The 26,233-nt window shown below is 36.9% G+C and overlaps 12 protein-coding genes across 12 annotated transcripts; 5 read left to right on the forward strand and 7 right to left on the reverse strand.

The window, feature by feature from the left end:
- Positions 1 to 660: 660 nt before the first annotated feature.
- B0P05DRAFT_566644 (uncharacterized protein) lies at positions 661 to 2,387 on the forward strand. Its single transcript, XM_051581079.1, has 3 exons — positions 661 to 1,044; positions 1,169 to 1,748; positions 1,790 to 2,387. The coding sequence occupies exons 1-3, from the start codon at positions 670 to 672 to the stop codon at positions 2,341 to 2,343; spliced, it is 1,509 nt and encodes a 502-aa protein (XP_051429042.1). The 5' UTR covers positions 661 to 669; the 3' UTR covers positions 2,344 to 2,387.
- A 1,614-nt stretch (positions 2,388 to 4,001) lies between these two features.
- Positions 4,002 to 5,586, reverse strand: B0P05DRAFT_566648 (glycosyl-transferase for dystroglycan-domain-containing protein). Its single transcript, XM_051581080.1, has 3 exons — positions 5,054 to 5,586; positions 4,304 to 4,998; positions 4,002 to 4,251 (listed from the first exon to the last, which is right to left on the reverse strand). The coding sequence occupies exons 1-3, from the start codon at positions 5,529 to 5,531 to the stop codon at positions 4,081 to 4,083; spliced, it is 1,344 nt and encodes a 447-aa protein (XP_051429043.1). The 5' UTR covers positions 5,532 to 5,586; the 3' UTR covers positions 4,002 to 4,080.
- A 412-nt stretch (positions 5,587 to 5,998) lies between these two features.
- On the forward strand, positions 5,999 to 7,963 carry B0P05DRAFT_566656 (uncharacterized protein). The gene is made up of 4 exons (XM_051581081.1): positions 5,999 to 6,442; positions 6,489 to 6,919; positions 6,966 to 7,061; positions 7,118 to 7,963. Exons 1-4 carry the CDS (start codon positions 6,319 to 6,321, stop codon positions 7,913 to 7,915), a joined length of 1,449 nt encoding a protein of 482 aa, XP_051429044.1. The 5' UTR covers positions 5,999 to 6,318; the 3' UTR covers positions 7,916 to 7,963.
- Positions 7,964 to 7,972: 9 nt separating this feature from the next.
- B0P05DRAFT_566660 (uncharacterized protein) lies at positions 7,973 to 9,043 on the forward strand. Its single transcript, XM_051581082.1, has 3 exons — positions 7,973 to 8,431; positions 8,478 to 8,612; positions 8,660 to 9,043. The coding sequence occupies exons 1-3, from the start codon at positions 8,009 to 8,011 to the stop codon at positions 8,948 to 8,950; spliced, it is 849 nt and encodes a 282-aa protein (XP_051429045.1). The 5' UTR covers positions 7,973 to 8,008; the 3' UTR covers positions 8,951 to 9,043.
- Positions 9,044 to 9,323: 280 nt separating this feature from the next.
- B0P05DRAFT_452202 (uncharacterized protein) lies at positions 9,324 to 9,685 on the reverse strand (the record flags this gene model as incomplete). The annotated part of the gene is made up of 2 exons (XM_051573894.1): positions 9,324 to 9,522; positions 9,564 to 9,685. Coding segments are annotated over 2 exons (321 nt in total), but the record flags the coding sequence as incomplete, so codon positions are not given.
- Positions 9,686 to 9,863: 178 nt separating this feature from the next.
- On the reverse strand, positions 9,864 to 10,553 carry B0P05DRAFT_566663 (uncharacterized protein). Its single transcript, XM_051581083.1, has 4 exons — positions 10,510 to 10,553; positions 10,314 to 10,456; positions 10,150 to 10,266; positions 9,864 to 10,103 (listed from the first exon to the last, which is right to left on the reverse strand). Exons 1-4 carry the CDS (start codon positions 10,534 to 10,536, stop codon positions 10,019 to 10,021), a joined length of 372 nt encoding a protein of 123 aa, XP_051429047.1. The 5' UTR covers positions 10,537 to 10,553; the 3' UTR covers positions 9,864 to 10,018.
- Positions 10,554 to 11,895, reverse strand: B0P05DRAFT_601207 (checkpoint protein Hus1/Mec3). The gene is made up of 7 exons (XM_051583248.1): positions 11,776 to 11,895; positions 11,620 to 11,731; positions 11,557 to 11,569; positions 11,330 to 11,509; positions 11,179 to 11,286; positions 10,962 to 11,136; positions 10,554 to 10,909 (listed from the first exon to the last, which is right to left on the reverse strand). The coding sequence occupies exons 1-7, from the start codon at positions 11,816 to 11,818 to the stop codon at positions 10,653 to 10,655; spliced, it is 888 nt and encodes a 295-aa protein (XP_051429048.1). The 5' UTR covers positions 11,819 to 11,895; the 3' UTR covers positions 10,554 to 10,652.
- Positions 11,896 to 12,001: 106 nt separating this feature from the next.
- On the reverse strand, positions 12,002 to 12,829 carry B0P05DRAFT_481898 (uncharacterized protein; the record flags this gene model as incomplete). The annotated part of the gene is made up of 1 exon (XM_051575201.1): positions 12,002 to 12,829. The coding sequence occupies one exon, from the start codon at positions 12,827 to 12,829 to the stop codon at positions 12,002 to 12,004; it is 828 nt and encodes a 275-aa protein (XP_051429049.1).
- A 1,865-nt stretch (positions 12,830 to 14,694) lies between these two features.
- Positions 14,695 to 19,057, forward strand: B0P05DRAFT_481903 (ABC-2 type transporter-domain-containing protein; the record flags this gene model as incomplete). Its single annotated transcript, XM_051575202.1, has 2 exons — positions 14,695 to 16,500; positions 16,550 to 19,057. 2 exons carry the CDS (start codon positions 14,695 to 14,697, stop codon positions 19,055 to 19,057), a joined length of 4,314 nt encoding a protein of 1,437 aa, XP_051429050.1.
- Positions 19,058 to 20,212: 1,155 nt separating this feature from the next.
- On the forward strand, positions 20,213 to 22,099 carry B0P05DRAFT_566676 (glyoxal oxidase N-terminus-domain-containing protein). The gene is made up of 3 exons (XM_051581084.1): positions 20,213 to 20,433; positions 20,487 to 20,515; positions 20,563 to 22,099. Exons 1-3 carry the CDS (start codon positions 20,234 to 20,236, stop codon positions 22,011 to 22,013), a joined length of 1,680 nt encoding a protein of 559 aa, XP_051429051.1. The 5' UTR covers positions 20,213 to 20,233; the 3' UTR covers positions 22,014 to 22,099.
- On the reverse strand, positions 22,100 to 23,356 carry B0P05DRAFT_566679 (uncharacterized protein). The gene is made up of 7 exons (XM_051581085.1): positions 23,189 to 23,356; positions 23,052 to 23,133; positions 22,844 to 23,000; positions 22,670 to 22,799; positions 22,591 to 22,619; positions 22,254 to 22,544; positions 22,100 to 22,201 (listed from the first exon to the last, which is right to left on the reverse strand). Exons 1-7 carry the CDS (start codon positions 23,337 to 23,339, stop codon positions 22,130 to 22,132), a joined length of 912 nt encoding a protein of 303 aa, XP_051429052.1. The 5' UTR covers positions 23,340 to 23,356; the 3' UTR covers positions 22,100 to 22,129.
- Positions 23,357 to 23,793: 437 nt separating this feature from the next.
- B0P05DRAFT_576436 (Mechanosensitive ion channel-domain-containing protein) lies at positions 23,794 to 26,178 on the reverse strand (the record flags this gene model as incomplete). The annotated part of the gene is made up of 5 exons (XM_051581701.1): positions 23,794 to 25,094; positions 25,143 to 25,205; positions 25,273 to 25,378; positions 25,425 to 25,517; positions 25,566 to 26,178. Coding segments are annotated over 5 exons (2,176 nt in total), but the record flags the coding sequence as incomplete, so codon positions are not given.
- Positions 26,179 to 26,233: the final 55 nt, after the last annotated feature.

Raw genomic sequence — 26,233 nt, forward strand, 5'->3', positions numbered from 1 at the left:
TACCTTGGCAAGTAACACAAGCTATTTATTACGAAAATTGTCTGCTCCTGAACATTTTCCTTCTTTTTCTTTCTTATTACTTTTCTTAAAATGTCTATGGAGACACCACCTTTTGATCCAGCAGATTATTCCTATGTGATTGGCATAGGTAAAGCAAAGACATAAAAGAGAAACGCTTGATTAATGTAGACTAGATTTTGGTACAACTTTTTCTGGCTGCTGTTATGCCTTTTCAAAAGACGGTAATGATGAAATTATTGATATTACTAAATGGTAATACAGACTAGTGCTTATTTGCTTGTTCATTATTAACTCATGTATAGGCCAAAACAACAAAATGTGTATCCAAAGACACCAACACTGTCCTTGTATCGAAATGGCTCCACCAAACTTGTTGCTTGGGGTCAAGACGCTAAAAAGACAGCCATGAAACGCAATAATAACGACCAGCTCTTATCACGATTTAAACTGCAGTTGGATGAAAACCTCGACTTGCCCCCTTTACCCAACGGCCTCACAGCACTTGAGGCTATCACAGACTATCTCGAGGCTTTTCATTCACATGTTTGTAAAGACCTTCAACGTGGCTTTGCAAACAACTATGACCAAACCAAGTTTCGTTATTGTTTGACTGTGCCTGCTATGTGGAGTGATCAAGCCAAGGCAACTATGCGTGAAGCTGCTATTCGTGCCAATATCATCAACCGCTGGGATCATCCCAACAGACTGATGCTGATTAGTGAACCTGAAGCTGCTGCTCTTTATTGTGAAAAGAAGTGCGATCAGTTCAATCTGGGACACGGTCAACGCTTCTTGATTTGTGATGCTGGTGGTGGTACTGTCGACTTGATCGTGTTTGAGATTGACGATTCAGGTGAACGAAGAGCTTTAAAGGAAGTGACCAAGGGTTCTGGTGACTCATGTGGTTCAACTTTCTTGGATATTCGTATGCGAGAATACTTGAAAGATAGATTTTATCATCATGGCAAGATAAGCGATACAGCTATGGAGTCCATGATGGAAACCTTTATTGATACAATCAAGGTATATGAAGCCCCTCCTTTTTTTTTTCTTTTCTTTTTTTTCTTTCTTTCTTTATGCGCTCTTTCTTTCTTTCTTTCTCTCCTTATTCACTCCCATTCTAACTATATGCTTTCTCCTTTTATAGCCTGAATTTGATGGCGATGAAGATCAATATCTAGCACTTCCTGCAGCATTGGGAATTGAAGGTTTAGACGATCCTGATGCAGGCATTGAAGACGGCACCCTCCATATTCCCTGCCACGAACTACGCCAACGCGTATTTGAGCCAGTCATTAACCAAGTAATTGATTTGATTGAAGAACAAGTGCAGCTATCTTCCATTAAGCTGGATGCTATCTTTTTAGTCGGTGGTTTTGGTCAATCAACATACCTGTATAGACGTGTTTTGGCCGAGTTTCAATCTCGAGTTGGTTTTATTGGTGTACCACCTCGTGGTGAATTAGCAGTAGTCCGTGGTGCTGTTTATTTCGGATTAAATCCACATATGGTGACTGAGCGTGTGTCGAGACGTACTTATGGTCTTGAGACTCGTATGGTCTTTGATCCTCGCCATGATCCCCCTGAACAATGTATTAAAGGTGACGATAACCGCTTGTTCTGTAAGCAACGGTTCAGTGTATATGTACAGAAAGGACAAACAATCAATGTGGATGAATGTGTCTCTAAGAACTTCATGATTGCATATCCAAATGATACCGATACAGGTAAGGAAAAGTAAGTGAGGACTATTTTTTCTGATGAATAGATTTATTCGCTTATGATGGTGATGGACCTATTCCTCGTTTAACTACGCATCCCAACGTATTCAAAGTAGCCAGATTCCCTATCAAAATGCCCAAGTTTGCAGATGTACAAAAGGGCCAACCTGTGTTTATGACCATTAAAATGTATTTTGGTCAAACAGAAATCAAGATTGAAGCACAAATTCGTGATCGTAAATTCACTTTTACTTCTGCTTTTGAGACAATGGAAAGAGAAATGATGCAGTCACTCAATTCACAGACAAATATGTTGTCCATCAAACCTGATGAAGAACATAATTCATTAGCACCAGGCTATGGCAATGGAGGAATGTATGGTTACACCGGCAGTAGTGCTGGGTCAAATGTGTCAGCGGGATATACGAACCAATCCCGCCCACCTTCATTACCTTCTCGAGACAACGGTTATCCTTCTCCTATGTCAAATCCTCGTAGTGACAATGACAATACGTTCTATGACGGTGATTCCAGGCACTCTGCTTCTAACACAGGCAGTTCGAGGAAGATTTTTGGTATCAAGTTTGGTAAAAAACGCTAATCTCTTTATACATTAATAATAATAAACAATAATTTGATGCTCAACATATATGATCTGTCAAAGCCATTTATCGAGATGTATTATCTAAAAATAGCATCATTGTGGCTGAAGTTGACGACCCTTTTTTAAACAGTCTGTTCTTTTAATAGTCATTATTGTTCCTTGTTTGCTGATTTAGAAAAAATATTTTTCTTTAGAGCATATTTATTTATAGTCCAATCCAACCCTGTTCATCATTTGTGCTTCTATTCTGGCATGAAGCAAATGAATTGTGCTTGTTACCAAATAAGGAGAAGAATTGAAAGCAGAATAACAGAATGAGGCCAAACAAAAACTGAAATGATATAAAAGAAGCATACTCTTTTGATAAATAAACCAACATGACCTCTTCTCTTTGATTGTTTTGTCGCTGCTTACTTATTTTATCAACCAATGGGTCTACAATCTCTTTGATGTATGTTTTGTAGTCTTTTTGGTTTCTACTGCATAACAATGCTATTTCATATTGCATAGTATCTTCAAAATATTTCTCAACTTTGTTCATTTTGATCATTAGAAAATCGACTTGTTCCAGAGATAATGAAAAATATAGCCTTGCTTTTTTTTTTTTTTTTTTTTTTTTTTTTTTTTTTTTTTGAAACATGACCACCAAATACATGACTGCATTCTAATGTTGCTACCGGAGATTCTGGACTAACCAAATCAGAAATACAAATATTGCAAATGATGGGTGCCTTAGACATGCTGGTCAAAATCTAAAATGAAAAAGAAAGAAAGGAAGGAAGGAATACAATAGAACAAGCAAAGCAATGAAATGTGTTAATATATCTGTTAGAGGCTTTGTAAAGAATATTCGTTTTTGTTGAATTGGTACTTTGATAAAAGAGATTACTGCAAGGATATTACGCACTCCATTTTACAGTTGTCAAATTAGAACATGCCTTAATAAATAAGCTTTCTCAAAAAGAAAAGAAACATAGGGGTATTTTAGACTAGGTTCATCATGTATCTTGAATGTATCATGAAGTTAACAAGCGCTTTCTTCTGTATAGTTATATCCTTTCTTATAAGTATGTTCCTCTTCTCCTCCGCCTCTTTGTTAAAACAAATAAGACTGACAGAAATTCATTAGTTGTCAGTCAAATATCTTTTCTCTCCTCAAGACAAAGATGAAAGCATTTTTCAAAGAAACAACTCACACTTGTTTTGAATAGTTTCATATATATCCAAATAATCATGGCTGCTTGTCTGTTTGAAATACAAAGCTTAGTTTGTACCCCAATTCAGATGCTAAAACGAGTGTCATCTTGACTTGAAATATATTCCTTCTCAAATGGTATCAAAGATATACCAAAAAGAATACTGGTGTTCCATTTCTGGAAGGAAATGGAAATTTTAAAAGCACCCTTTCATTTTTCATGTAAGCATGTTTGTTTTGATGATCAGCTACACAACTTTTGTACTTTCTATCATGACTATGCTGTCGAAACTAGCGCCAAATAAAGAGAGTCATAGTAAAGATACTTCTTTATCAATACTTGTATCCTTTTAAAGAATGGGTCGATCTGAATAAACAAAAGTGTATAAAAGTCATTTTGAGTTACAAATCATTGACAAACATTGTGGTCACTTGATAATGACGGCAACAAGTACGGTCTAACGAAAAGAAAAAAGAGCCGAGCTTTATTATGTATGTATATGCAAAAGAACTGTACAAGGATTAAATATTAAGTTGATCTATTGGTCAATGTTTGCAATGATGTTTGCAAACCCACGAACTTTTTGACATTCAGAACGTAAGTTGTTTGAAACAGCCGAGTCCCATTCACCATTGGCAACAAATTGGCGAGCGTAACGAAGACAAAGTTCTTCTCTGAAATTGGCGTATACTTTGCGATTAAACAAGCGCTATATGGGAATGATAAGTTTGCTGGAATAAAAGTTAAATGTAATACATTACCTCTCTTTTACGTGTAGCTTCGGGATAATCATGGGATTGATGGATAATAAAGTCATTAGGCAATACGTAATAATTAATGCCAGACAAGTAGATTTCGTATAAACAAGCTGCTTTGTTTGCACCATAGCCAATGAAACGTTCATCGCACCAAGGCGAACTGCTTCTTTTGAAAACAACATAAGGTTCATATGAAAAATTGTAGTCTTCTACAAGATAGGGTTCATCTGCAAGATACCATTTAGCATAATTTGTAGAAGAATGACCTTTATCCCAATCGCGGTGAAACATGTCGAGTTTTTCCTCATCAAAAACTTGCTTGAGCAGACCATCTTTAGTGTGAGGGAAATGTGCGCTATCAAACCCATCTGATTGAGCCAAATATTCAAAGGCTGGTACCACAAAAGCCGTGCGACCTTGTTCCAACATCTCCAATAGACCAGGATTCTGTAAAATCTGCTTTCGGAAGTCGGTACATAGATAAAAGTCGATGTCTAACATCATGATGTAATCCGTACGAGCATAAAGTTTGGCTGTATTTCGCCACATATTGAATTGCCTATCAAATTTATCGACAATCAAATGAATATCAACAAAACGCTTCATGTCTGGGTTGTCTTGAATAGTTTGATGAAGTTGGCTAATAATGGCATGCTTATTTTCATCATCCATGATATGAATGGCAGCCGAAATCGGACCTATATATTTTTTTTTAAGTTTTTTTGCCTGTGCTACATCAACGTCATTTTCTACCTTTGTATCTAGAGGCTAATCGACTGAGAACCGGGAATCGGTCACTAGTGACAATGGTTGAAATAGAAATATCTTGTTCATAGAAGTCTCGAGATGCCTTTGAGTAATAAGGAATGACTCGAGAAGGGCCCATAGAACTGGAATAAACTTTGGACTGTAAAATGGGATTGTATGTGACTTCATTTTGAAGACTACTACTACTGCTGCCACTGACAGAACAATAAGCTTGATCTAAGCAGAAGATATGGTCTGAATCTTGAGTTTCGTCTTTTTCAATTTCTTGCTGAGAGAGTGGTGCAATGAAGAATGTATCGGAGGATCTTGATGATTCCATTATGCTTCTGCGTGTTCTTGAATGTTGACTACTTGTGATACCATAGAAATGTGTTGCAGTATAAATAATAGAAATAATGGCATAAGCCAATGCAATAAACTTAATTCCACGCCCAAGCGATTTTGGTAAGGAATCAAAAATCATAATTCTTTTTTTAAGTAAGCTAAGAAAAATAAAAGAAAAGAAAAGAAAGAAAAAAAGCCATGTCTATTATAGATGTTTGAGGGAAGCGGAGTTGAGATGTCTTTGTGAGACAGGGTATCTTTGGTTATTTTTATCGCTTTTTTTTTTTTAGCTTTCAAGAGCCACCAAAAAAAGAGAGAAGATAAGGACCGAGTTTCATATTCCTTGTTTAGATCCGAGTGTGTGTATACATAGCAATCATTGTTACCGAGAAATTCTGAATAGTTTATGCCGTATTTACTACAAAATATCTATTTATATACGGCAACATTTTTAACATAGTATCATGAATAACAACAATCCATTTGCTTCTGTTAGTTACGTTATTTGACTTTTTGTTGTCTATAAATATGCCCTTTTTATGGTTCAAGAAAGAAGGGGTTATTTTTAAGGATAAGTTAGCTATGTTTATGTTCAATCCAGCTATACTCATCAGAAAAAGACTAAATTACATTCACTTGGTGAACATTGTAATATAAAACAAAAAAAAAATTTTTTTTTCTTGGTGTTTGCTTCTCAATAACGTTGTAAGTCGCCTCTTTTTGGCTCGATGACAAATCATTATAGATATTACTTTGAATCTATTACTATCTGAATTAGATGTATGCTAGCTGAATTGCAATGGCTCTATAAAGCACTGCGTTTATTTTTTTTTTTTGAAGCACAAGTGTGTCCGATATTTTTTTTATTGCCAGACACCTCCCCTATTACATAAGATGGCATTCTCTTTTCTGGTTTTGTCAACATTATGGCTGATAAACAAATTTCTATTCTAAAGAAAAGCGCTAGTGTTTCTCAAACCCTGATCAAGAGGTTTCTAGAAGGCGAGGCCGATGAAGAGGCTATCAAGAGACTGTATGATATTGTCAGAGGTAAATGAGTACCTTGTTTTAGTACATAGATCTTGATCATTAGTAGAAAAAAAAAGAGAAGAGTTTGGAGATGCCTTATTCGTTGATTCCGATGACATTACTTCTTTCAACCAAGGCAGATCAACAAACTCTCATGATACTATTGATCTGCAACAAACAGTGGACACGATCAACTTGGCCGTCTTTACATATCTCCTCAGCACTTTTAACGAAATCAAGACTTGTATCAATGCATTTTTTTGTTTTGTAGAGCCTTTTGTGAAAAAACATACAACTGAATCATTAGAGCTTTATCATTTGTTGCGTTGTAACGTCTTTTACCAAAGATTAGACAGTCTTGTTGAGTCTGGAGACACTTTTGATTACAACCAGGTTGTGGAAGAATCCTTTCCCGACAATCCCACCAAATACTACCTTATCCCAGATCATTCTGATAATAAGCGTATTATGGCCGAGCTTCGTTCAAACAGAGAACAAGTGAGTCGGTTGTATCCATTAACATTACTCATGCTTTTTATGATAGATATTGAAGGAAAACACTGACAGTATACTTGAAAGCGACTATGGAAATCCTGACGTCTTGCAACAAAAGCTCTATACTTATGTAAACGCACGCTGGGTAAGCACATTGTTTCTAAGAGTTGCGACTTAAAAAAGACATCTTTTACATGACAGCAAGACATTAAAGCAACTCAACAAAACCTAAATAAAAAACCAGAATCAGAATCAGAATCAGAAATGGAAGAAGAGCAAGTAGAAGAGCCTATTGTATTAGATGAAGACTTAGAGGATCAACGGATTAGAAACGATTCAATCAATTCTGTTGTGGCTGATATGCGTAAACAATCAATTGCCTCTTTATCGCCTGAACCCTATGTACCATCTCCATCACCTGAAGCATATGCACCGTCTCAATCGTCTCAATTGCCTGAATTGCCTCACTCTTCCCAAACTTCTGAGGTTCCTAAAGCACAACCTCATGAGGAGCATCAATCTTCACCCATTCCTCAAGCACAAGAAGAGCCACCAGTTCCTCAAGCACAAGAAGAGCCACCAGTTCCTCAAGCACAAGAAGAGCCACCAGTTCCTCAAGCACAAGAAGAGCCACCAGTTCCTCAAGCACAACAAAGACGTCGTCAATTGCCTCAAGTCATTCGTCGCCGACGTAGTAGTACTGAATTTGATCAAACCAATTTACCACCAGACATGTATATACCAGACTCGGGAGGTCCTCCAAGAAAATTTCCTAAAGTCAGAAAAAAGTCTGAACCATGGACAGATGAAGAAACAAAAGAACTTGAGCAAGGTTTGATAAGATTGAAGGCTAAACTTTGGGTCCAAATCAGAAAAAAAAGTCAACTATTGCAGCATCGAGAATTGACTGCCTTGAAAGATAAAGCTAGAAATGAAATCAAAAGACGTAAAAGGCTTGGGATTGATCTTGGTGGTTTTGTTTATGCAGAAGCAGACTAAAATAAAGTAGTACAAAAGTGCATATAAATTTATGCCAGCTTTTTCTTTTCTTTCCATCTTTTTTCTTTACTACGACGTTTTTTTTTTAAAAAAATGACTACCTCTCTAAGTCTAACTGGCTCACAACTGGTAGCTTACTTGACAAGGCCTTTGTGTCCTGAAGAAGTGATCTGCGAAACTTGTACACGTATAGGCGATCAAGACTTTGAGCAGTGTCTAAATAAAGACTTGTCTCCTCGCGTCTATTTGAAGCTGGCAGTTATGTTAAGCGATATTGATTTACGATATTCACTTACAAATAGTCAAGAAGACATGGAATGGTTATGCACTATGGCTATCAAAATAAGCACTGATAGTACCTTAGCTTCCTATGTTGTTGAAAAATTACATCAACTTTGTCAAGAGCAAAAGCAGTCTGTTATGTTGGACCAAATATCACAATACTTGAAAAAGCAATCTTATTTACACTATCATCGAGAAATAAAATTTATTCAGGAGTGTCTCCATAGTCTAAGGGTAAAGTATCTTGCATGATTTGACAGTAACTTACGTTTCCCTGTAGCCAAATACAGTTCAATTGATTCAGGAACAAATTGAAAAGAACAGTATTAGCTTGGAATCATTGGTTATATCTAATATTAAGCTTTCAAGGCTTATTCCTTTACTTGGTGTTGTCTATGCAGACTATGATGAATTGGTAAGTTTGTTGTGTTCAAGGACACTGTATTGCTGACACTTTGCAAGCCTGATTTACCTTCAAAATGTCAAGAAGATTTCATTCGAGACAACAGTAGTTTGCGTCACTATTCCACTCAAGACAAAGGTACTCAAGAGAAGCCATCAACTCAAAACACTTTGTGCAATGCTAGCCAGGGTGAATGGAGTATTAGTGAATATTTTATTCTTTCAGTACCTTCACAAGCTACGAATTCGTCTCTCCCAAAGGAACAAAGTACATGGTCATTTAACTATTCACAACCTGAATCCCTTCACAATGATGATAATGACGAGGAAGAAGATGACGATTGCCCATAAATAACATTTCTATAAGCTCAGTTTTCCCATTAAAGACAAATGATATATTATGACTAAAGTATTGTTGAAATAAAAATAAGTTTTCTAAAAGGATTCTATGCTTAAAGAAACTATGTATCAATAGCATTGTATTACCCAAATAAGATGTGAACATTTGCTTTATTTTAAGTTCCGGTAAATTTTTGTTAGTTACATCTCCTGTTTCATATGATCTATTTTCAATGTGTGCTATTGAATTCACAGACGAGGAATAAAATTGTCCCGATTGGCTATGTGATAGGCGTTCTTTCATATACGCATTTTCAGACTGCAAATACTAAATCAGGTAATATATGCCAGATTAGTTTAAACCCTTCCTTCTCCTTTTATATCTTACTAATATATGGTTCAGGGCTGCTTTAAGAACATGATGTTTGTTGAGTCTTTGTCCTGAAGATAAGGTATGAGGCACCACTTGAGATAGTTGGTCAATAGTATGATTGATACAGTCTCTTCGACGTCTTTCAACATAGTTATGATTCTCTCTTCTTTTCTTAATTCTCTCGACAATGGTTTTACTGTCAAGATTTTTTCTGTAATATCATTAGAGCAAATTGTTATCTTTATCTATTACCTATTTAAAATATTGACACCATTCACTTTAATGGCTGCTATCTTTTCTTTGGATGTAGAAGGCTCTTTTTTCGTTGTTTTTGATTTTTGTGGGCATAAGTTTGAAGTGAAATTTAAAAAGAGAGGTTTTGTAGGATCACTTTCTTCTGAAGAAAGCTCTTCTTCCTCTTCTTCTATTTCTTCAATAGAGTGTGATGTTGAAGAAGAAAATACAGAAGTACATAACTGATAAGGTGCTTGAAGAGAGTCATTCATAATGACCTTTTCATTGTTACCATAAAAATGCCAAATCATATATAAATAAAGAAAAAGAGAAAAAGAGAGAAAGAGTACTGGTTTATCTCAATTGAAAAATGTTCTTTCTTAATGGTACAAACAACCCATTATAGGCATAATTTTGTGTTTTTGGGCAGAGGATATGTTTACTTGATTTAGAAACGGATCTTCTCCCCGCCATTAACCCAACATGTGAGATCCATCAATTTGAAAGATACTTGTGACTTGGTCTTGCTTTATCTTAATTCTATCATCCTTCATCACTCTATCATGGAATGAATAAAATGATTCTTTTTTTTTTCTCTTATTACCTATTATCAACACGAATATCTTCTGTTTCAATACCAAGTGTGGCTTCAGGTGTAACTGCATCAAGTACGTATTTATTGTCACAATGAGGACAATACTCATCTTCTTCTTCATAATCCCTAGATCCAACATCAGATGAAGTCTATAGCACACATATAGAACTTACGTTATATCCTTTCTAAAGGCCTTTTTACACTTCTTGCAAGCAAAGACCATTTCGTTTGTCTTTCTCAAGGGATGATCAGAAACAGCTTCATGACATTCAGGACAGTCAAACCATTTTTTACAGCATTGAGCACGAATAGAAACCTTTTTTTTTAGTGTCTCAATCAATACGTTATTTTTTCTATTGCCTTATTTACCTGTGCGTTAAGGATATGCTTGCACATTGTTTTATTTTATAAGGGTATACAGCAAAGAAAAAGAAAGAAAGGAGAAGAAGTCTGGCAATTAATATTTAAACTTTTTTTTTTGGTTTTGGTTTCCCGCATATGGTAAAGACACATTAGTTATCGATATACAACGGCAATTGAACAGTAATTCGACACTGTTGAGGATTCAAGGATCTAAGGGGAGCATCTTCATTTTGATAAGTATCAATTCTAAGATAGATCAAGAATGTCAACTGCCTATCATGAGTGATACTGCAGATAATATTATCAGGCTCTAAATAAGCACAGTTTAAAAAGTGAACAAAATCATCACTCTTGACACAGACAGAAGAAAAAGATTCTGGTTCTCTTGTGCTTAAGTCATGGCCCACTTTAAGAACAACAAGATAAGTTTTGTCATCTCTTTTTCAATGATGCTTTACCTAGTTCAGGATGCTGAAGGTTTTCATAGTGAGAACTACACATGGCAAAAGGAGATTGAACTTCGACTTTGAATTCACCCTTCATATTGGCAGATAATTTCAAAAAACCATTTAATGTCTTAAATCTTTCTGCTGTTACCTTGAGGACATTCACATCAGGCAATAAAATATATGTCTAGCTTTAATTAGTACATTACTTCATTCATTAGGAGCTTACATCAGGAGCTTCCATAGTAACAGGATCTCTGATGTGTTGAATCTTGTCTCCTGTCACGAGCTGAATAGGTAATTCCTTGTTCAATAGATCTTTTGAACCTTTAAAGCTCTAATTAGATGTAAGTCTAGTGTCTTTCTGATGGGATTGTTACCTCAGATGTCCACTTGAAACTTAAAATAATGTTGCCATTGGTATCTTTTAGTCCAACTGTAATGCGTGTACAATCTACAAGATCTTTAGTGATCAATAAAAGATTGGCGAGATTGAAGGCAAAATAAACTTCATTGTTGACTTGAAGACTTTGAAGACGATATTCTGAAAACATGCAAGACTATATAAGGCATAAGTCATCATTCTGTTTCGATGGCTATACTTTACTGGATTCATCACACTAAAAGAATATTAGCAGGAGTTTAGAACATGTGGATCAGTTACACTTACGTCCATGATTGAATGTCTACTGGGTTATTCTGGTGTGTAATAAAGCGCAGCTCTGTTTTTGAGAATACAGCAAAGCATACTGGGCCTAACTTCTCCAATGTCTGAGCTAGTTCTGAATGATACTTAACACACGACGAAAAACAACACAAAACTTACTATGCAATCCAGTTGGGTTGTTTAATGTTGCTTTGAATCGCATAAAGGAGGAAAAAGAAGCCTGTGACTGTACATCTTTAATGCATAGAGAAATGCTTTTTAAATGCCAATTGAAGACACAAAGTAAAAAAAAAAAAAAAAAAAAAAGTTGAAAGTCTTTATTATTATGAAAAGAGGGGGAATGAATTATGAAAATACAAATTGCATGCGAATGAAAATGAATAACTTAATTACGTCCACGGCCACGGCCACCAAAGTTACCGCGACCACGACTACCGCCACGACCACCAAAGTTACCGCCACGGCCACCACGACCACCAAAATTGCCGCCACGACCACCGCGACCGTTACCGCGACCACCACGGCCACCAAAACCACCACGAGCAGGACGGTTGCTGATTCTTTCAGCATCATTGGAACCACTGAAATCAGTACGAACAGGACGACCTTCAATACTGATACCATTCATGCCCTTGACAGCAGCTTCGGCTTGATCTTCAGTCTCGAATTCAATATAACCAATACCACGGATCTTGCCTGTTTCTCTATTATAAGGCAAGCGCACATCACCTACAATTGTACCGAACTTTTCAAATGCTTGACGGACACCATCTTCATCTAAGCTATGAGCCAAATTAGCTACGAAAACTGTGTTGGTCTTGGGGCCAAAATTGTTGTCTTTGGCACGAGGAGCAGCAGCAGAGGCGTTATCAACCTTGATGGTGCGGCCCATGAATTCACTGCCATCCATCTTCATTGCTTCTGCTTTACCAGATGCATCAGCGAAATCGATGTGGGCAAAACCACGAGAACGACCTGTGCTAGGGTCTGTGCGAAGTCTGACAGACTTGATTTCACCACATTGACTGAAATGCTCACTGATTTGAGCAGAGGTAGCATCAAAGCTGATTTGACCTACCCAAACAGTGTTTCCTTCAGCACCAAAGGGCTTCTTGACTACTTCTTCAATTTTGACGGTCTTCTTGGGACGTTCTTCTTCTTCTTCGTCATCTTCGTCTTCTGAACGGTCACGCTTGTTACTAGCTTCTTCCATATCAGCATCAGATTCTTCTTCTTCTTCTTCTTCGCTGCTGCTATCTTGCTTGACAGACTCTTCGTCAGAAGATTCTTCTTTTATGCTAGCTTGTTCTTCTTCTTCAGAGGACTCTTCACTGGAAGAGTCACTTGAGGAGTTTTCAGCTTCGATTTTTTTTTCAGCCTTAGTTTGAGCAACAGATTTTCCCATGTTATAATAGAATGAAGAGAGAAAGAGAATGGGAGAACTTTGAGATCTAAAGTTAAGCTTTTTTTTTCATGTTTCGGTTTTTTGATGTTCTGCTTTTCGTGTTCCTTTGTGACTTGGGAAAAGCCACAAATATAGTTAATGCTTATGTAAGACAGGTTTACATGTTGTTAAAGTATCAATTGATGCATTATAGGTTGAATCAAAAGATCTTGAAGAAAACTTATACTTGCAAAGCTTCTTTGAGTAAACGCAAGATATGAAATGAGCGAATCAGTCATGAAATTCATTTAAATGCTGAAGGACAAACTTAATTAAACATATTGACCAATATAACGTTGAAAATAGAAAACAAAAGGTAGAAATATAGAAACCATAATAATGGTTTCCAGACCTTTCTTCTGGATTGCTGCGCAGCAACTTAAACAGACAGAAAGTGACGGTTGATTTACTATACTTTGTATTTCAAATAAAGTTTTTATCGTTATTCCGAAATGTTTCGGTCCGTTTAAACAAAGCATATATTTCGTATATTGATGTTCTCATGTAAAATTTAATTGGATAGTATTGCTTTGTCATGAAAGGATTAGCATTTATCACATGGCTTTCAGTTTTGATTAGTGATAGAATAGCGTAGTTTTTATTGTCTGTTTGATCTCTTTACTCCGAGAATCACGATAGAACAAACATAAAGGAGAAAAGACAGGCTTTCTAGAAATATACCAGCGTACACGTAATCGTGTATATGTTTTTGAATCAACAATTTTTTTGACTAACCGCTTTTGGAGTGTATTGCGAAATAAGTTTCCGTTTTAAACAAAATTTTTTTTTTATTTTTTGATGTATGACAGGATCACTTTCAATCTGATTGTACTTTTTTACCAATTAAGAAAAGTGTTATTTTTTTTAAGATATGGAATAGCAGGCTTGTTTGAAGAGAAGACAGAAAAGACAGAAAAGCAGAAATGCAGAAAGATAGAAAAAAAGGGGGAAGCATTTGACGTATAGTTTAAGAACGATACAACTGCATATTTATTATAACTTGTTGGTTGAGTTTACGAATCACTCAACCGCAAATCTTGTACAACCAGCTGAATCAAGACATAAGAATTTTTTACTTCTTTACTCCGAAGCCTGAACATGTAAAGATAGAAATATAATTCATTTCACTAGATAGATAAAAGAAGAAAGGTTACTATCTCTACTAGAGACACTTGGTATTTGTTTTGTTGTGAGATAAGAACATATTACTAAACAATTGTACCACATATCTAGATCGTCGTTTTTTGAAACTCGAAGCCTATTATTTGTCTTTTTTTTGTTTTATAGAGATTGTCTGAATTCTAATCTCGAAGCTATGATGGCACAGGAAGGCGTTACGTTTTTTACTACCAAGGAAAAACTGTCCTCCATTAGTAATATGTCAGGTTTTTTTTTGTATGTCACAAACATTAGTAAGAAAAAAAGTATTTATATGAAGCTCTTTTTTTCTCTGATCTTATTCAAAATTACTTTTCTTTTCTCATCTATTCCTTCCGCTTATATATTTGCTATTGCTTTTTCTTTACTTTTTCGATCTTCTGTTATTTTTTAGGTAATTTATATACCTTTTTAAATTGATTTGTTCTAACTGTCAATTAGATCAAAAGCATCAAATTTAAAGCAAGGTAACCAACATGAGTTATCCTAATCAAATCAACCGCAACAGTATCGATAACTCATTGAACAGCGACACTAGAACAATTACAAATCAGATTGAACAATACCCTTCACTTTCGCAAACTCGCTCTCGCGGAGACTATGGAGAAATTAACGGTAATGCTGTCGATATCAACAATGCAATTGAAGAATACAAGTCTGTTGAACGTGAATTGACTCGTCAATCACTTGCAGCTTCTGCTAAAAATAAAGATGCTGAAAAGGCAGAAGCATTTGATTTAACTGAATACCTTTCAGATCAACATTCTCAACTGACAGCTGCAGGCCTAAAGCCTAAAAATATGGGTGTCATTTGGAAAAGCCTCTCCGTCTATGGTCTTGGTGCTGAAGCTCGTTCCATCTCTACCAACCTGTCTGTGATTCTCGATACATTGCAATTCTGGAATTGGGGTCGCAAGAGGGGCACTGATTTTACCATCTTGAACAGCGTTGATGGTTTTGTTAAATCTGGAGAAATGCTTTTGGTCCTTGGTCGTCCTGGTGCTGGCTGTTCTACTCTTCTTCGTGTACTTGCTAATATGCGTGCTGGCTATACTGATGTTGATGGTGAAGTTACTTATGGTAGTATTGATGCTAGGGAATTCAGCAAATACTTCAAGGGTGAAGTTTGCTACAATGAAGAAGAAGATATACACTATCCTACTTTGACCACAGAACAAACACTTCGCTTCGCTTTAAAAAACAAGACACCTAGCACACGTCTTCCTGGGGAAACAAAAAATGACTTTGTTAATGAAATTCTATACATGCTTGGTAACATGCTTGGTTTGACGAAGCAAATGCACACTAAAGTCGGTAATGCATTTGTTCGTGGTCTTTCTGGTGGTGAGCGCAAGCGTCTTTCAATTGCTGAACAGATGACAACGCATAGTTCTATTAACTGTTGGGATTGTTCTACTCGTGGTCTTGATGCTTCTTCCGCACTTGATTATGTTCGTTCCCTTCGTATTATGACAGACATTCAACACAAGACAACTATTTCTACTTTATACCAAGCTTCTGACAGTATTTTTGAATTATTTGATAAGATCATGGTTCTTGACGAAGGTCGTTGTATTTACTTCGGTCCTACATCTCAAGCCAAGCAATATTTTATTGATATGGGTTTCCATTGTCCTTCTCGTAAATCTACGCCTGACTTTTTGACTGGTCTCTGTAACTTGAACGAACGAGAAGTTCAAGAAGGTTTTGAGGGTAAAATTCCCTTAAATTCTGTTCAATTCGAAAAGGCATACAAGGAATCTAACATGTACAAGCAAATGATGAATGAACGTCAAGCATATGAAAGCGAGATCTGTCAAGACAAACCATTTGAAACTTTCAAGGAAGCTTTTGCACAAGCACACAGTTCTTCTTCTCTCTATACTTATTACCAACAAGTCAAGTCACTCACTGTTCGTCAATACCAACTTATTCAAGGTGACAAGATGGCTTTGTTTGTTCGTTTTGCTGATGTGATCATCAAGGGTCTTATTACTGCTTCTGTCTTTTACATGATGCCTTTAGATGGTGCTGGTGCCTTTTCTCGTGGTGGTGCTATTCTCTTCATTGTCTTGATTAATGCTTTTATCTCACAAGGTGAATTGCCCGTCTTTATGGAAGGTCGAGGTATCCTACAAAAACACAAAGGTTTTGCGATGTATCACCCTTCTGCATTCTATATCGCTCAAGTCCTCATTGATATTCCCTTGGTCATCTTGCAAAGTGTTGTCTTTCTTGTTTCTGTCTACTTTATGATGGGTCTTGCACCTGATGCAGGAAAGGTAAATTTACTGTTCTTCTGATTTAGATTTCACTAACTTATCAAATCAGTTCTTTACCATGTTAATTAACTTGATTTTCCTCAACTTATGTACAAATGGTTTCTTCCGTTTCTGGGGCGCCATCAGTCCTAACTTTTATATTGCATCTCAAATATCCAGTATTCTCTTTATTGCCCTTGTTATCTACACCGGTTATCAAATTCCTTATCCTCGTATGCATCCTTGGCTCATGTGGATTTATTGGATTGATCCTTTGGCCTATAGTTTCAAGGCTATGATTTCTTCAGAAATGGCTGGTTCTGTCTATTCTTGTGAAGGTACAAACTCAATTCCTTATGGCGCCTCTTACACTGATCAAACTTATCGTACCTGTATCCTTCCTGGTGGTGAACCTGGCGACAGTTATATTCTTGGCGACACTTACTTGAAATATGTGTATGACTATGACACTTGGCAAAAATGGATCAACTTTGTTGCTGTTGTCTTGTTTTTCTTGCTTTTCACTGCACTTACTGCTCTTTCTATGGAATACATTGAATACAACCAAGGCGGTAGTATCACCAAAGTATACAAGAAGGGCTTTTCTCCTGAAGCTGAATCTGAAGAAGATCAATTGAAGCAAGCAACAAGAGCTGAAGAGCAAGAATTAGACAATGTCACTGACGGTACTACTTTCTCATGGCACCACATCAACTACACTGTACCTGTTAAAGGTGGTACTCGTCAATTACTAAATGATGTGAGCGGTATTGTCAAGCCTGGCCATTTAACTGCCCTAATGGGTTCTTCTGGTGCTGGTAAAACTACACTCTTGGATGTCTTAGCACAAAGAAAGACCATTGGTAAAATTGATGGTGCTATCTACATGAACGGTGAAAACTTGGCAAACGACTTTGAACGCCTTACTGGTTATTGTGAACAAATGGATGTCCATAACCCTAATGCTACTGTTCGTGAAGCCCTTCAGTTCTCTGCTTATCTTCGTCAATCTGCTGATGTGCCCAAGGAAGAAAAAGATGCGTATGTTGAACAAATCCTTGATCTTTTGGAAATGAAAAAGATTGGCGATGCTCTTATTGGTGATCTCTCAGCAGGTGCTGGTATTTCTGTAGAAGAACGCAAGCGTCTCACGATTGCTGTTGAACTTGTAGGTAAGCCTAAGCTTCTTTTCTTGGACGAACCTACTTCTGGCCTTGATGCACAAAGTTCTTTCAACATTGTCCGTTTCATTCGTAAGCTTGCTGATGCTGGTTGGCCTGTGCTCTGTACTATTCACCAACCTTCCGCCACATTGTTTGAACACTTTGATCATTTGATTTTACTCATGAGAGGTGGTCAAACTGCTTATTTTGGTGAAATTGGTAAAGACTCCCGTACTATGATCGATTACTTTGAATCCAACGATGGTCCTAAATGTTCCCCTGAAGCAAACCCTGCTGAATACATTTTAGAATGTGTTGGTGCTGGTACTGCAAGCAAGACTACACAAGACTGGGCTGAGATTTGGAGAAATTCACCTCAAGCTAAGGCTCTTGAAGAAGAACTCGATCAAATTCACACTGGTTTAGATCATACTGTCAAGCGTCCTGTGAAGACCTATGCTCAACCCTTCTGGAACCAATTGATGCTCATTTACAAGCGTATGAATACCTCATGGTGGCGCGCACCTTCTTACAACGTTGGTCGTTTGTTTAATGTCAGTTTTATTGGTCTTATTGCTGGTTTTACTTTCTGGAAAGTTGGTAACACTTCATTTGACATGCAAAACCGTATGTTTGGTATCTTGGTCACTATGTTTACCGGTAACTCATACATTATCTTGATTCAACCTCGTTACATGGAAGAAAGATTATGGTTCCGTCGTGAATATGCCAGTAAATACTATAGTTGGCTTCCATTTGCTCTATCGTGTATTCTAGTTGAAATTCCGTACATCATTGCTTCTGCCGGCTTTTTCTTGGTTATTTACTATTGGACTGTTGGCTTACAAAACGTTTCTGATCGTGCTGGTTTCTTCTTCCTTCAGTTTGTAGCTTACTTGTGTCACTCTGTTTCTTTTGGTTATGCCATTGCTGCTGCTTGTGAATCTTCTGCTTTACCTGGTATTGTGAACCCACTTTTCCTTACCATCTTGTATAACTTCACTGGTCTTTTCCAACCTCCTGCTTCTATGCCTCGTTTCTGGAGCTCATGGATGTACTGGGCTGACCCTTACCATTACTTTATCGAAGGTCTTGTTACCAACGCACTTGATGGTGTCAAAGTAGAATGTGGTGACGCCGATGTGATTAAAATTAGACCTCCTCCTGGCCAAACTTGTAGTCAATACATGTCTAACTTCTTTGCTGATGGTGGTCTTGGCTATATTACTAATCCAGACAGCATTGAACTTTGTAATTACTGTCAATATTCTATTGGTAATGACTATTATGAAACTAGAATTGGATGGTCTTTTGCAAACAGATGGCGCAACTTTGGTATTCTTTGGATCTTTACTGCATTCAATATTGCAGTCTTTGTCGTGTTTGCCTATCTTTTGAGAAAGCAAAAACGATAAATTATTTATTGTACCTCATTTGTTACCATTGATTGTAATTTTACATACAAACATCATTCATTCATCATTCTATAATACACTGTTACAAAAATAAAGCATTGATAGCATACAATTTTATTTACACTAAGCTTTAAACGTATCCTTCGAATTTAAGGTGCATATGCAAGCACATCTTTTCTTGCCTGACTTTTTTTAGTGATCGTCTATGAGAGAACAAAAATAAACGGTTGTATGTGGGGCTTAAGGCAGACAAATAAAAAGTCCAATTTGAATTTTAGTAAGGTGATTTAATTTCATTCTGCTATGTTTATGTTTAATATGCTAGCATTATATAGTAATAGTAGTACATGGAAGGAGGCTTTTTCTTTTGCGCAGTGTAAAGATAGGAGGAGTAAAACAAATCAAATATGAAAAGAAGTATAATAAAAATTATCTTTAGAGGTAATCTGTACCTATGAGAAATGATTTTACTCGACTAAAAGCGAAGATGTACTGGAGTATTGATTGATTTGATCGATCATGCTTATCGAACACAAATCAGAACCTTCATCATTACTATATTTATGCATAGACCAGCCATTGCTTGCGCATAGTTCTTGTTGTCAGGCGATATAATCAAAAGAAGAACTCAGGAAGAACAGGAAATAAAGGAATGACGTCCCAAAGAGAGGGAGAGAGAGAAAGAGAGAGAGAGAGAGAGAATCCATTAACATCATATCTATCTCTTTTACAATAATTTAGCATATATTCTATATTAATGAATCAAATAAAATGCTTTTGATAGCTTGTTCTTTAGTTAAAGATCTTTGACCATGTAAAATAGGCTTAGAATATCTATAATTCAATTTCAATGGATTCTGCTGTATTTTGAGTCATCCTTCTCAAACATAAAAAACTATATATTTTTTTACCGGTGAAACCCTGAAGATGATTCAATTGCATATAAAACAGTAGCTTCAACCATTTGAGAAATGTAGCTTGAATACATTAAATCAATATGAGTTCTTACTAAAATAGATTCTCCCTATTTTTGTAAACAAAAAATTATCACCTCATCTATTTTAAACTCCTGGAAAAAATGAAACCTCAGCCCCAGTGTGGCAAGCTGTATATAAATTACGCTCCTCTCTTTTGCTTTACCTTCTTTTTTATTCACTACTCTTTCTCTCTTAAGCAATGAAAGCTCTATCCTTTGTTTCAATTCTAAGTGCTATCAGTCTAATACTTCCCAATGCAGTCAGTGCTCAGTTAAGCAATAATGATTCACCTTTTCACTGGCTCGACAAACAAAGTATCATTTCACCTTTCGCACAGTCAGGCAAAATGGAACAAATAGGTAGAACTGGTGTAGCTGCTATGCATGCCGTCCTTCTCAAGTAAGAAACGACATAATGTTATTGGTCAACTAATTTAATCTATGCATATATAGCTCAAAAACTATTCTAGTTATTGACAAAGGTAAGAGATTGTCTCATTTTGATCATAACTAATTTCTTTTTTAATAGCCGAATGGAACGAAGCTCAGTTTGATTCAGGTCAAAGCGCATTTTCAGTTCAATATGATATTGAATCCAACACATATCGTCCCTTGCCACTTGAAACAAACACATTCTGTTCAGCAGGTGGTTTCTTGGCTAATGGTACTTTTATTAGCACCGGTGGTGGTGAGAAGCGAGGTCGCGACTGGAAGGCAGAACCTGGTTGGCAATCGATTAGACACTTCCAACCATGTGTCGACAACACATGTCTTTGGAATGAATACAAGACTGGGAAAATGACAGAAAATCGTTGGTATCCTACTGTCGAACAACTACCTGAAGGTGACCTCTTTATCATTGGTGGATCTACCAAGGGTGCAGCTGTTAACCGAGCAGAAATTAATGTCCCCTCTTATGAATTCTGGCCTCCTCGTCCTGAAGGAGAAGTTCCTTTCAAGTTTTTGAACGAAACAATGCCATACAACTTGTATCCTTTTGTCTTTGTCTTGCCTGATGGCAATCTCTTTATTTTTGCAAACAAAAAGTCTATTATTTATGATTACAACAACCAAAAAATTGTAAAAGAACTACCCAAGATTCCCGGTAATCCTCGTTCGTATCCCTTAACTTCTGGTGCTATTATGCTCCCTCTTGATCCAAAGAACAATTATAATGTTGAGATCCTTATTTGTGGTGGTTCTGAGCGTATGAAGAACAATGCTGTTGCTGATGATACCTGCGGTAGAATCAATTTGGGCGATGAAAATCCTCAATGGAAGATGGAGACATTTGTTCATAAGCGTTTGATGCCTGACGGCCTCATCATGGCTGATGGTAATCTTCTCTGGGTAAATGGCTGTCAACGTGGCTGGGCTGGCTATAATGGCCGTAACCATGATCCTACCTTTGATCCTCTTATTTACACTCCTAACGCTCCTGCTGGCAAGCGATGGACACAAAACTTGGCCAGTACTGATATTGCTCGTATGTATCACTCTGTTGCTCTCACTTTACCTGATGGTCGTATCTGGATTGCTGGTTCCAACAATGTAGACCCTCCAGATATCAATGCTGAATATCCTACTGAATTCCGTGTTGAATACTTTTCTCCTCCTTACTTGTTTAAGACAGCTACTCGACCCAAAATCTCACATGTACCTCGCGTAGTCACCTATGGTGAGACGTTTGATATTCTTTTGAACTTGGACGGTTTAGCTCAATCTAAAGAAGATGCTTCCAAGATTCGTGTTGGTCTGCTTCGAACTGGTTTCAGTACACACTCTCAACACATGTCTCAACGTTATGTCTTCTTGGAACATGAAGTTTCTGAAGATTTACAGACCTTGAAGATCACTGCTCCTCCTCGTGCACCCATTTTTCCACCTGGTGGAGGCTTCTTACATGTCCTGTTTGATGGCGTCCCTTCAGTAGGCACAGAAATCTTTGTCGAACATCAAATAAGCGATCTTCAAATCTAATACCAATACAGAGATCTCTGTTGTACCATGTATCACACATAATAATCTCATTACTCATTCATACTTTCTATCTCATCAAATAAACTCATTCTTTATCATTATAACAGTTACATGTATTAAAACTTAAATACTTGATCAGTGAGCTTACTCACTGTTCTAGGAGGCTCGTAGCCCAATTCAGTTGTTGCCTATATATACAAAATATTTTGAGCTTTTAGACAAAATTCTCAATCAACTTACGTTGGTGACAGCCTTGACTAAAGGTGGGGGACCACAAACAAGAATTTTCACATCATTAGCACACTTTGATAATCTTTCAGCCAAGATGTCTTTGGTAATAAAGCCTACACCTTGGTTCCAATTTTCATCAGGTGCTTCGTTTAACACATGGTATATAGTAAATTGATCAGGATGCTTTGCCGCTAATGCTTCTAATTCGCTTTCCAACAAAATGTCGCTCTTTGTGACATTACCGAAAATCAAACTAATCTTTGTCTTGTCATTGGGGTTGCGCAAAATAGCAGCAATGATCTTTTATAAATCAGCTAACAAGATCTACTGTAAGTAAGTTCCTTACCTGATACATTGGTGTAATACCTGTGCCACCTACCAACAAAATGTTTGATATTTGACTCATGAGATGGACAATTCCTTACCTGCTACCATTCCAATTTCTCTTGCCATATTAGGGGTATATGAAAATGCACCTTTAGGGCCCTTGACGGCAATCTTGTCCCCAATGTTGAGGTTGTTTAAATGTTGAGACATCAATCCATTGGGATATGTCTATAGGCATAAGAAACAAGTGCGAGATTTCCTTTTAGACATACCTTGACGATTAATTCAAAAAATCCTTTATCCTGATCACTGCTAGTAGGTGTATAGCTTCTTGATACTTCAACGCCATTGACATTAGCAACTAAAGTAACATGTTGACCAATAGGCAAGCCTAAAAGATCGGTTTTGCGAGGTAAAGCAAAACGATAACTAGAATTTTGTCAATATACAAGCGCAACATATGCGAGTAATTGTCTGTACCGATTGGTATTATGGTTGACAGGTATTTTTTCGACAAGCTTAAATTCTTTAATGGCATGTCTTTCGAGAATACGAGTTGGTTCTATATCGCACGTATCAGTATATATCACCTTATCTTTTTTTCATTATTGTTTTACGTCTAGTTAAATAATACCAGGAACCAACGCCCAAAACAAGAGCCCCAACTGTTGCAATACTAGATAGTATGAATGGCTCTTTAAGAATATGTGCCATTTTCCTGACGGAGACAGGCGCGCGTGAGATAGAAGGACTAGTGAGCTGAGACATATTTATGGTTAAAAAAGTTAAAAAAAAGAGGGGAAAAAACACATCTCATAAATACTTTCACCAGCCCCGCTTGACCCCGCAAAAATCGAGTTCTTATTGGATAGTTTATTTGGATACCTTAGTCAGATTCAATTTGTCATTGTTTGAATGAAAAAAAATTCTTTTTTTATAGGAACATGTTAGTGACAGATACTGAAACTGTATGCCTATATGCAGCCTTTCGTTTATACATTGGTACTTACATGTGAAAAAGAATAGCAAATGCTTCAAAAATGGTAAAATCGATCTTACATAATTCGTTTTCACTCTGTTTTTAAGCGCAAAGAACAGAATTGAGATCCTATGTATCGTCAAAAGAATGCTATGTTTGAGCTTTTGGTTTATTTTGATTCGGGGTATGCAAATGATAGTCTTTTTGTTACATTACAATAATGATTAAACTTTAAAATATACATTAAGTGTTACTTCTTGCTCTTTCTTGTTCAGTGAAGTTTTGAAGTGGAGAAGCAAAAGAAGTAAAAGGGTTCTTTTCTAAACCAGAAGTAATTCTTTGGGCAGGTAATTCGTACTTGATATCCAATTCAGTCAAGATAGACTTCAATGCCAACATAAATCGTGTCTTTCTCTGAAAACGCTTACCAAGATCGGCCCAATTACCCTTGTGAGGCAACCAAGCAGTTAAAATAACTTGATTCATATCAATGATATCAGTCACACGCAAATCAAAGCCAGATCCAAAGTCCCGAGGTTGAGAAAGCACCCACTCAACAAGCTTTTCACGAAGCACCAAAATCAATTCATTGTCTGTTCTGAAATCAATGTTGAACTTGAGTGTCTCACCCATATTTTCTGAACGACGAACATTTGAGATAATCTTTGTCAAAAGAACTGTAGTAGGAGCATACATCTTTGTACCATCAGAACCAACAAATACAGTGCCTAAGATACCAATGTTTTCGACGGTCATGTAGGTACCATCAACCATAACAAGGTCTCCAGAGTCATAAGGATGGGTAACAAATTGGAACATGATGCCTTTAAAGAGGGATTCAGCAGAAGAACCAAAGACAAAGGTTGAGGCAGCTAAAAGGGTACCAATAGGAATCAATGAAGCCCAGAAATCAACATTAAAGATTCTCAAGCAAATACAAGTGGTAACAAAAGTAGAAACCATCAGTAAGAGAACATCGATCTTTCCGAGTGCTTGGCCAGTATCACGAATTGATTGAGCAAGACCCTTACGTTCACGATAGATTTGTACAACTGTATCACGGAACTCACGTCTTGTCAAGTTACCATTACCATCCTTGTCAAACACCTTGAATGCTTCCACGGCTTGATCACGATCTTTGAAATAAGGAATAAAGTTATAGACGTCCAGGTACTTTTTGTTGTCTTCTTCCTGACCACAGTAGCCTTCAGGATAAGCCAATGAATAAAAGAGTTTTTTGGCAACCTTTTTAGCATAATCGTCGGAGTTGATGTCCATCTTGTTCTTATCAACACGGCCAGTTGAGGTACTTGGCTTTTCCGCCAAGACAAAATTGGACACTGACTTTTTGAAGAGAGCAAGAGAAGAAGGATGTTTGTGCGCTTCATCCGTCAGTATTTGAGGATGGATTGGATAAGCATGGCTCTCATGTTTTCCGGCTGCTAAAGGCGAGCGGCGCTTTCTCAAGTTATTGCTTGAAATACCTCCCACTGCACCTGAGGCAGGGCGAGACTTTTTTTCCGATTTACTGAGCGTATCTAAGACTATCAAACGTATGAGGAGATGATATTTGTGTTGTGTAATAAACTTACTCTTTAAACATTGTTTGTTTTCTTTGAGTCTGTCTGAAAAGGCAGTGCGATGGAACTTGACAGCTAAAAATAAACATAGTAAAACGATTAGTACGTTGTAAATGGATATGCATGATATAAAAATACTTACCAATGATTTGGATAACCATTTTCTGGATAAAAAACAAACCTGCAGCAGCCAAAATACAGCCAAATACTTTGGTAACAATGTAAGTGTAAGTGTGTACTTTGAGAGACTATAAAGCTAATAAGTTATTTGAAGATATAGAGAAATGTACATACAGCAAAAATTTGGTTGATCAAGAAGGTCCAAGAACCTAGATTCCAAGCAGCCAATAATACCAAACAGAAATAGCCTTTTAGGCTCATGTAATACTAGTTACTAAAATTAATTTCGATTGGTGAAAAATATTTTTATCCTACCTCCATGTACGACTTGACTTTTTCAGAACGTCTTCCCCGAAAGAGTTTAGTCCAGAGGGAAACTACAGAAGGAACCATGTCCAGCATGAAAGTAGAGACCCAATAAATGTGCCACATAAAGGCAGCCCAATACATCCAACATTGCACATTACTTCTAACATTTGTAAAGTTAGGGTCTTCAAGTTGAGCTTCCGTTGGCTTAGGTAAGGTCAGATAAATAACTATAGCAACCACAATAAAGACACAAGAACCTAAAACAGCAATAATGATGCGTTTAACAATAGGGGAAAGGTAGTGCCAGCAACACGGATTCTGCATAGCAGCAGCAAACCTTTCTCTAGCTGTCTTTCTTCGCTTTGGTTTGATTTGGTCTGGATCGTCGTTCCAATCAAATTCTCGATCACTGTCTACTTCATCGTGTCGTTGTTCTTCTTCTTGTACCTTGCCGCTTTCTTTTTGTTCTTCCTCGCCAGCTGTAGAACTTGTACTGCTATTTATAATAATGTTTTTTTCTTCGTCTTCTAATTGCTTCTCCTCGTCATATTCTAGCTCCTGAATAACCTTATTCGTTTCGCTTATTTCATGAGATTCTTCTGTCAATGTGTCTTGACGGCTGATTGGTTCAAAAGGGTTTTGTAATGTATGCTTGGAGGACCAAGAATCATGTA

Source organism: Gilbertella persicaria (assembly GCF_025201335.1).
Source record: "Gilbertella persicaria strain CBS 190.32 chromosome Unknown B0P05scaffold_90, whole genome shotgun sequence".
NCBI classification, from domain to species: domain Eukaryota; kingdom Fungi; phylum Mucoromycota; class Mucoromycetes; order Mucorales; family Choanephoraceae; genus Gilbertella; species Gilbertella persicaria.

What these genes read in the sequence shown, in the direction of transcription:
- B0P05DRAFT_566644 (XM_051581079.1), top strand. Translation starts at nt 670, where the DNA reads ATGCGTGAAGCTGCTATTCGTGCCAATATCATCAACCGCTGGGATCAT. An exon ending in CCTTTATTGATACAATCAAG is followed by an intron (nt 1,045 to 1,168) that starts GTATATGAAGCC and finishes CTCCTTTTATAG; the next exon opens with CCTGAATTTGATGGCGATGA. An exon ending in TCCAAATGATACCGATACAG is followed by an intron (nt 1,749 to 1,789) that starts GTAAGGAAAAGT and finishes TCTGATGAATAG; the next exon opens with ATTTATTCGCTTATGATGGT.
- B0P05DRAFT_566648 (XM_051581080.1), bottom strand. Translation starts at nt 5,531, where the DNA reads ATGATTTTTGATTCCTTACCAAAATCGCTTGGGCGTGGAATTAAGTTT. An exon ending in ATTAGCCTCTAGATACAAAG is followed by an intron (nt 4,999 to 5,053) that starts GTAGAAAATGAC and finishes AAAAATATATAG; the next exon opens with GTCCGATTTCGGCTGCCATT. An exon ending in AAGCTACACGTAAAAGAGAG is followed by an intron (nt 4,252 to 4,303) that starts GTAATGTATTAC and finishes ATTCCCATATAG; the next exon opens with CGCTTGTTTAATCGCAAAGT.
- B0P05DRAFT_566656 (XM_051581081.1), top strand. Translation starts at nt 6,319, where the DNA reads ATGGCTGATAAACAAATTTCTATTCTAAAGAAAAGCGCTAGTGTTTCT. An exon ending in ACTGTATGATATTGTCAGAG is followed by an intron (nt 6,443 to 6,488) that starts GTAAATGAGTAC and finishes GATCATTAGTAG; the next exon opens with AAAAAAAAAGAGAAGAGTTT. An exon ending in CTTATGTAAACGCACGCTGG is followed by an intron (nt 7,062 to 7,117) that starts GTAAGCACATTG and finishes TTTACATGACAG; the next exon opens with CAAGACATTAAAGCAACTCA.
- B0P05DRAFT_566663 (XM_051581083.1), bottom strand. Translation starts at nt 10,536, where the DNA reads ATGTGCAAGCATATCCTTAACGCACAG. An exon ending in AGCATATCCTTAACGCACAG is followed by an intron (nt 10,457 to 10,509) that starts GTAAATAAGGCA and finishes CTAAAAAAAAAG; the next exon opens with GTTTCTATTCGTGCTCAATG. An exon ending in GATATTCGTGTTGATAATAG is followed by an intron (nt 10,104 to 10,149) that starts GTAATAAGAGAA and finishes ATTCCATGATAG; the next exon opens with AGTGATGAAGGATGATAGAA.
- B0P05DRAFT_566676 (XM_051581084.1), top strand. Translation starts at nt 20,234, where the DNA reads ATGAAAGCTCTATCCTTTGTTTCAATTCTAAGTGCTATCAGTCTAATA. An exon ending in ATGCATGCCGTCCTTCTCAA is followed by an intron (nt 20,434 to 20,486) that starts GTAAGAAACGAC and finishes ATGCATATATAG; the next exon opens with CTCAAAAACTATTCTAGTTA. An exon ending in TATTCTAGTTATTGACAAAG is followed by an intron (nt 20,516 to 20,562) that starts GTAAGAGATTGT and finishes CTTTTTTAATAG; the next exon opens with CCGAATGGAACGAAGCTCAG.
- B0P05DRAFT_566679 (XM_051581085.1), bottom strand. Translation starts at nt 23,339, where the DNA reads ATGTCTCAGCTCACTAGTCCTTCTATCTCACGCGCGCCTGTCTCCGTC. An exon ending in GTCAACCATAATACCAATCG is followed by an intron (nt 23,001 to 23,051) that starts GTACAGACAATT and finishes ACAAAATTCTAG; the next exon opens with TTATCGTTTTGCTTTACCTC. An exon ending in TAGTCAAGGCTGTCACCAAC is followed by an intron (nt 22,202 to 22,253) that starts GTAAGTTGATTG and finishes TTGTATATATAG; the next exon opens with GCAACAACTGAATTGGGCTA.
- B0P05DRAFT_566660 (XM_051581082.1), top strand. Translation starts at nt 8,009, where the DNA reads ATGACTACCTCTCTAAGTCTAACTGGCTCACAACTGGTAGCTTACTTG. An exon ending in AGTGTCTCCATAGTCTAAGG is followed by an intron (nt 8,432 to 8,477) that starts GTAAAGTATCTT and finishes GTTTCCCTGTAG; the next exon opens with CCAAATACAGTTCAATTGAT. An exon ending in ATGCAGACTATGATGAATTG is followed by an intron (nt 8,613 to 8,659) that starts GTAAGTTTGTTG and finishes ACACTTTGCAAG; the next exon opens with CCTGATTTACCTTCAAAATG.
- B0P05DRAFT_601207 (XM_051583248.1), bottom strand. Translation starts at nt 11,818, where the DNA reads ATGCGATTCAAAGCAACATTAAACAACCCAACTGGATTGCATA. An exon ending in CAACCCAACTGGATTGCATA is followed by an intron (nt 11,732 to 11,775) that starts GTAAGTTTTGTG and finishes AGTATCATTCAG; the next exon opens with AACTAGCTCAGACATTGGAG. An exon ending in GTTTCAAGTGGACATCTGAG is followed by an intron (nt 11,287 to 11,329) that starts GTAACAATCCCA and finishes ACATCTAATTAG; the next exon opens with AGCTTTAAAGGTTCAAAAGA.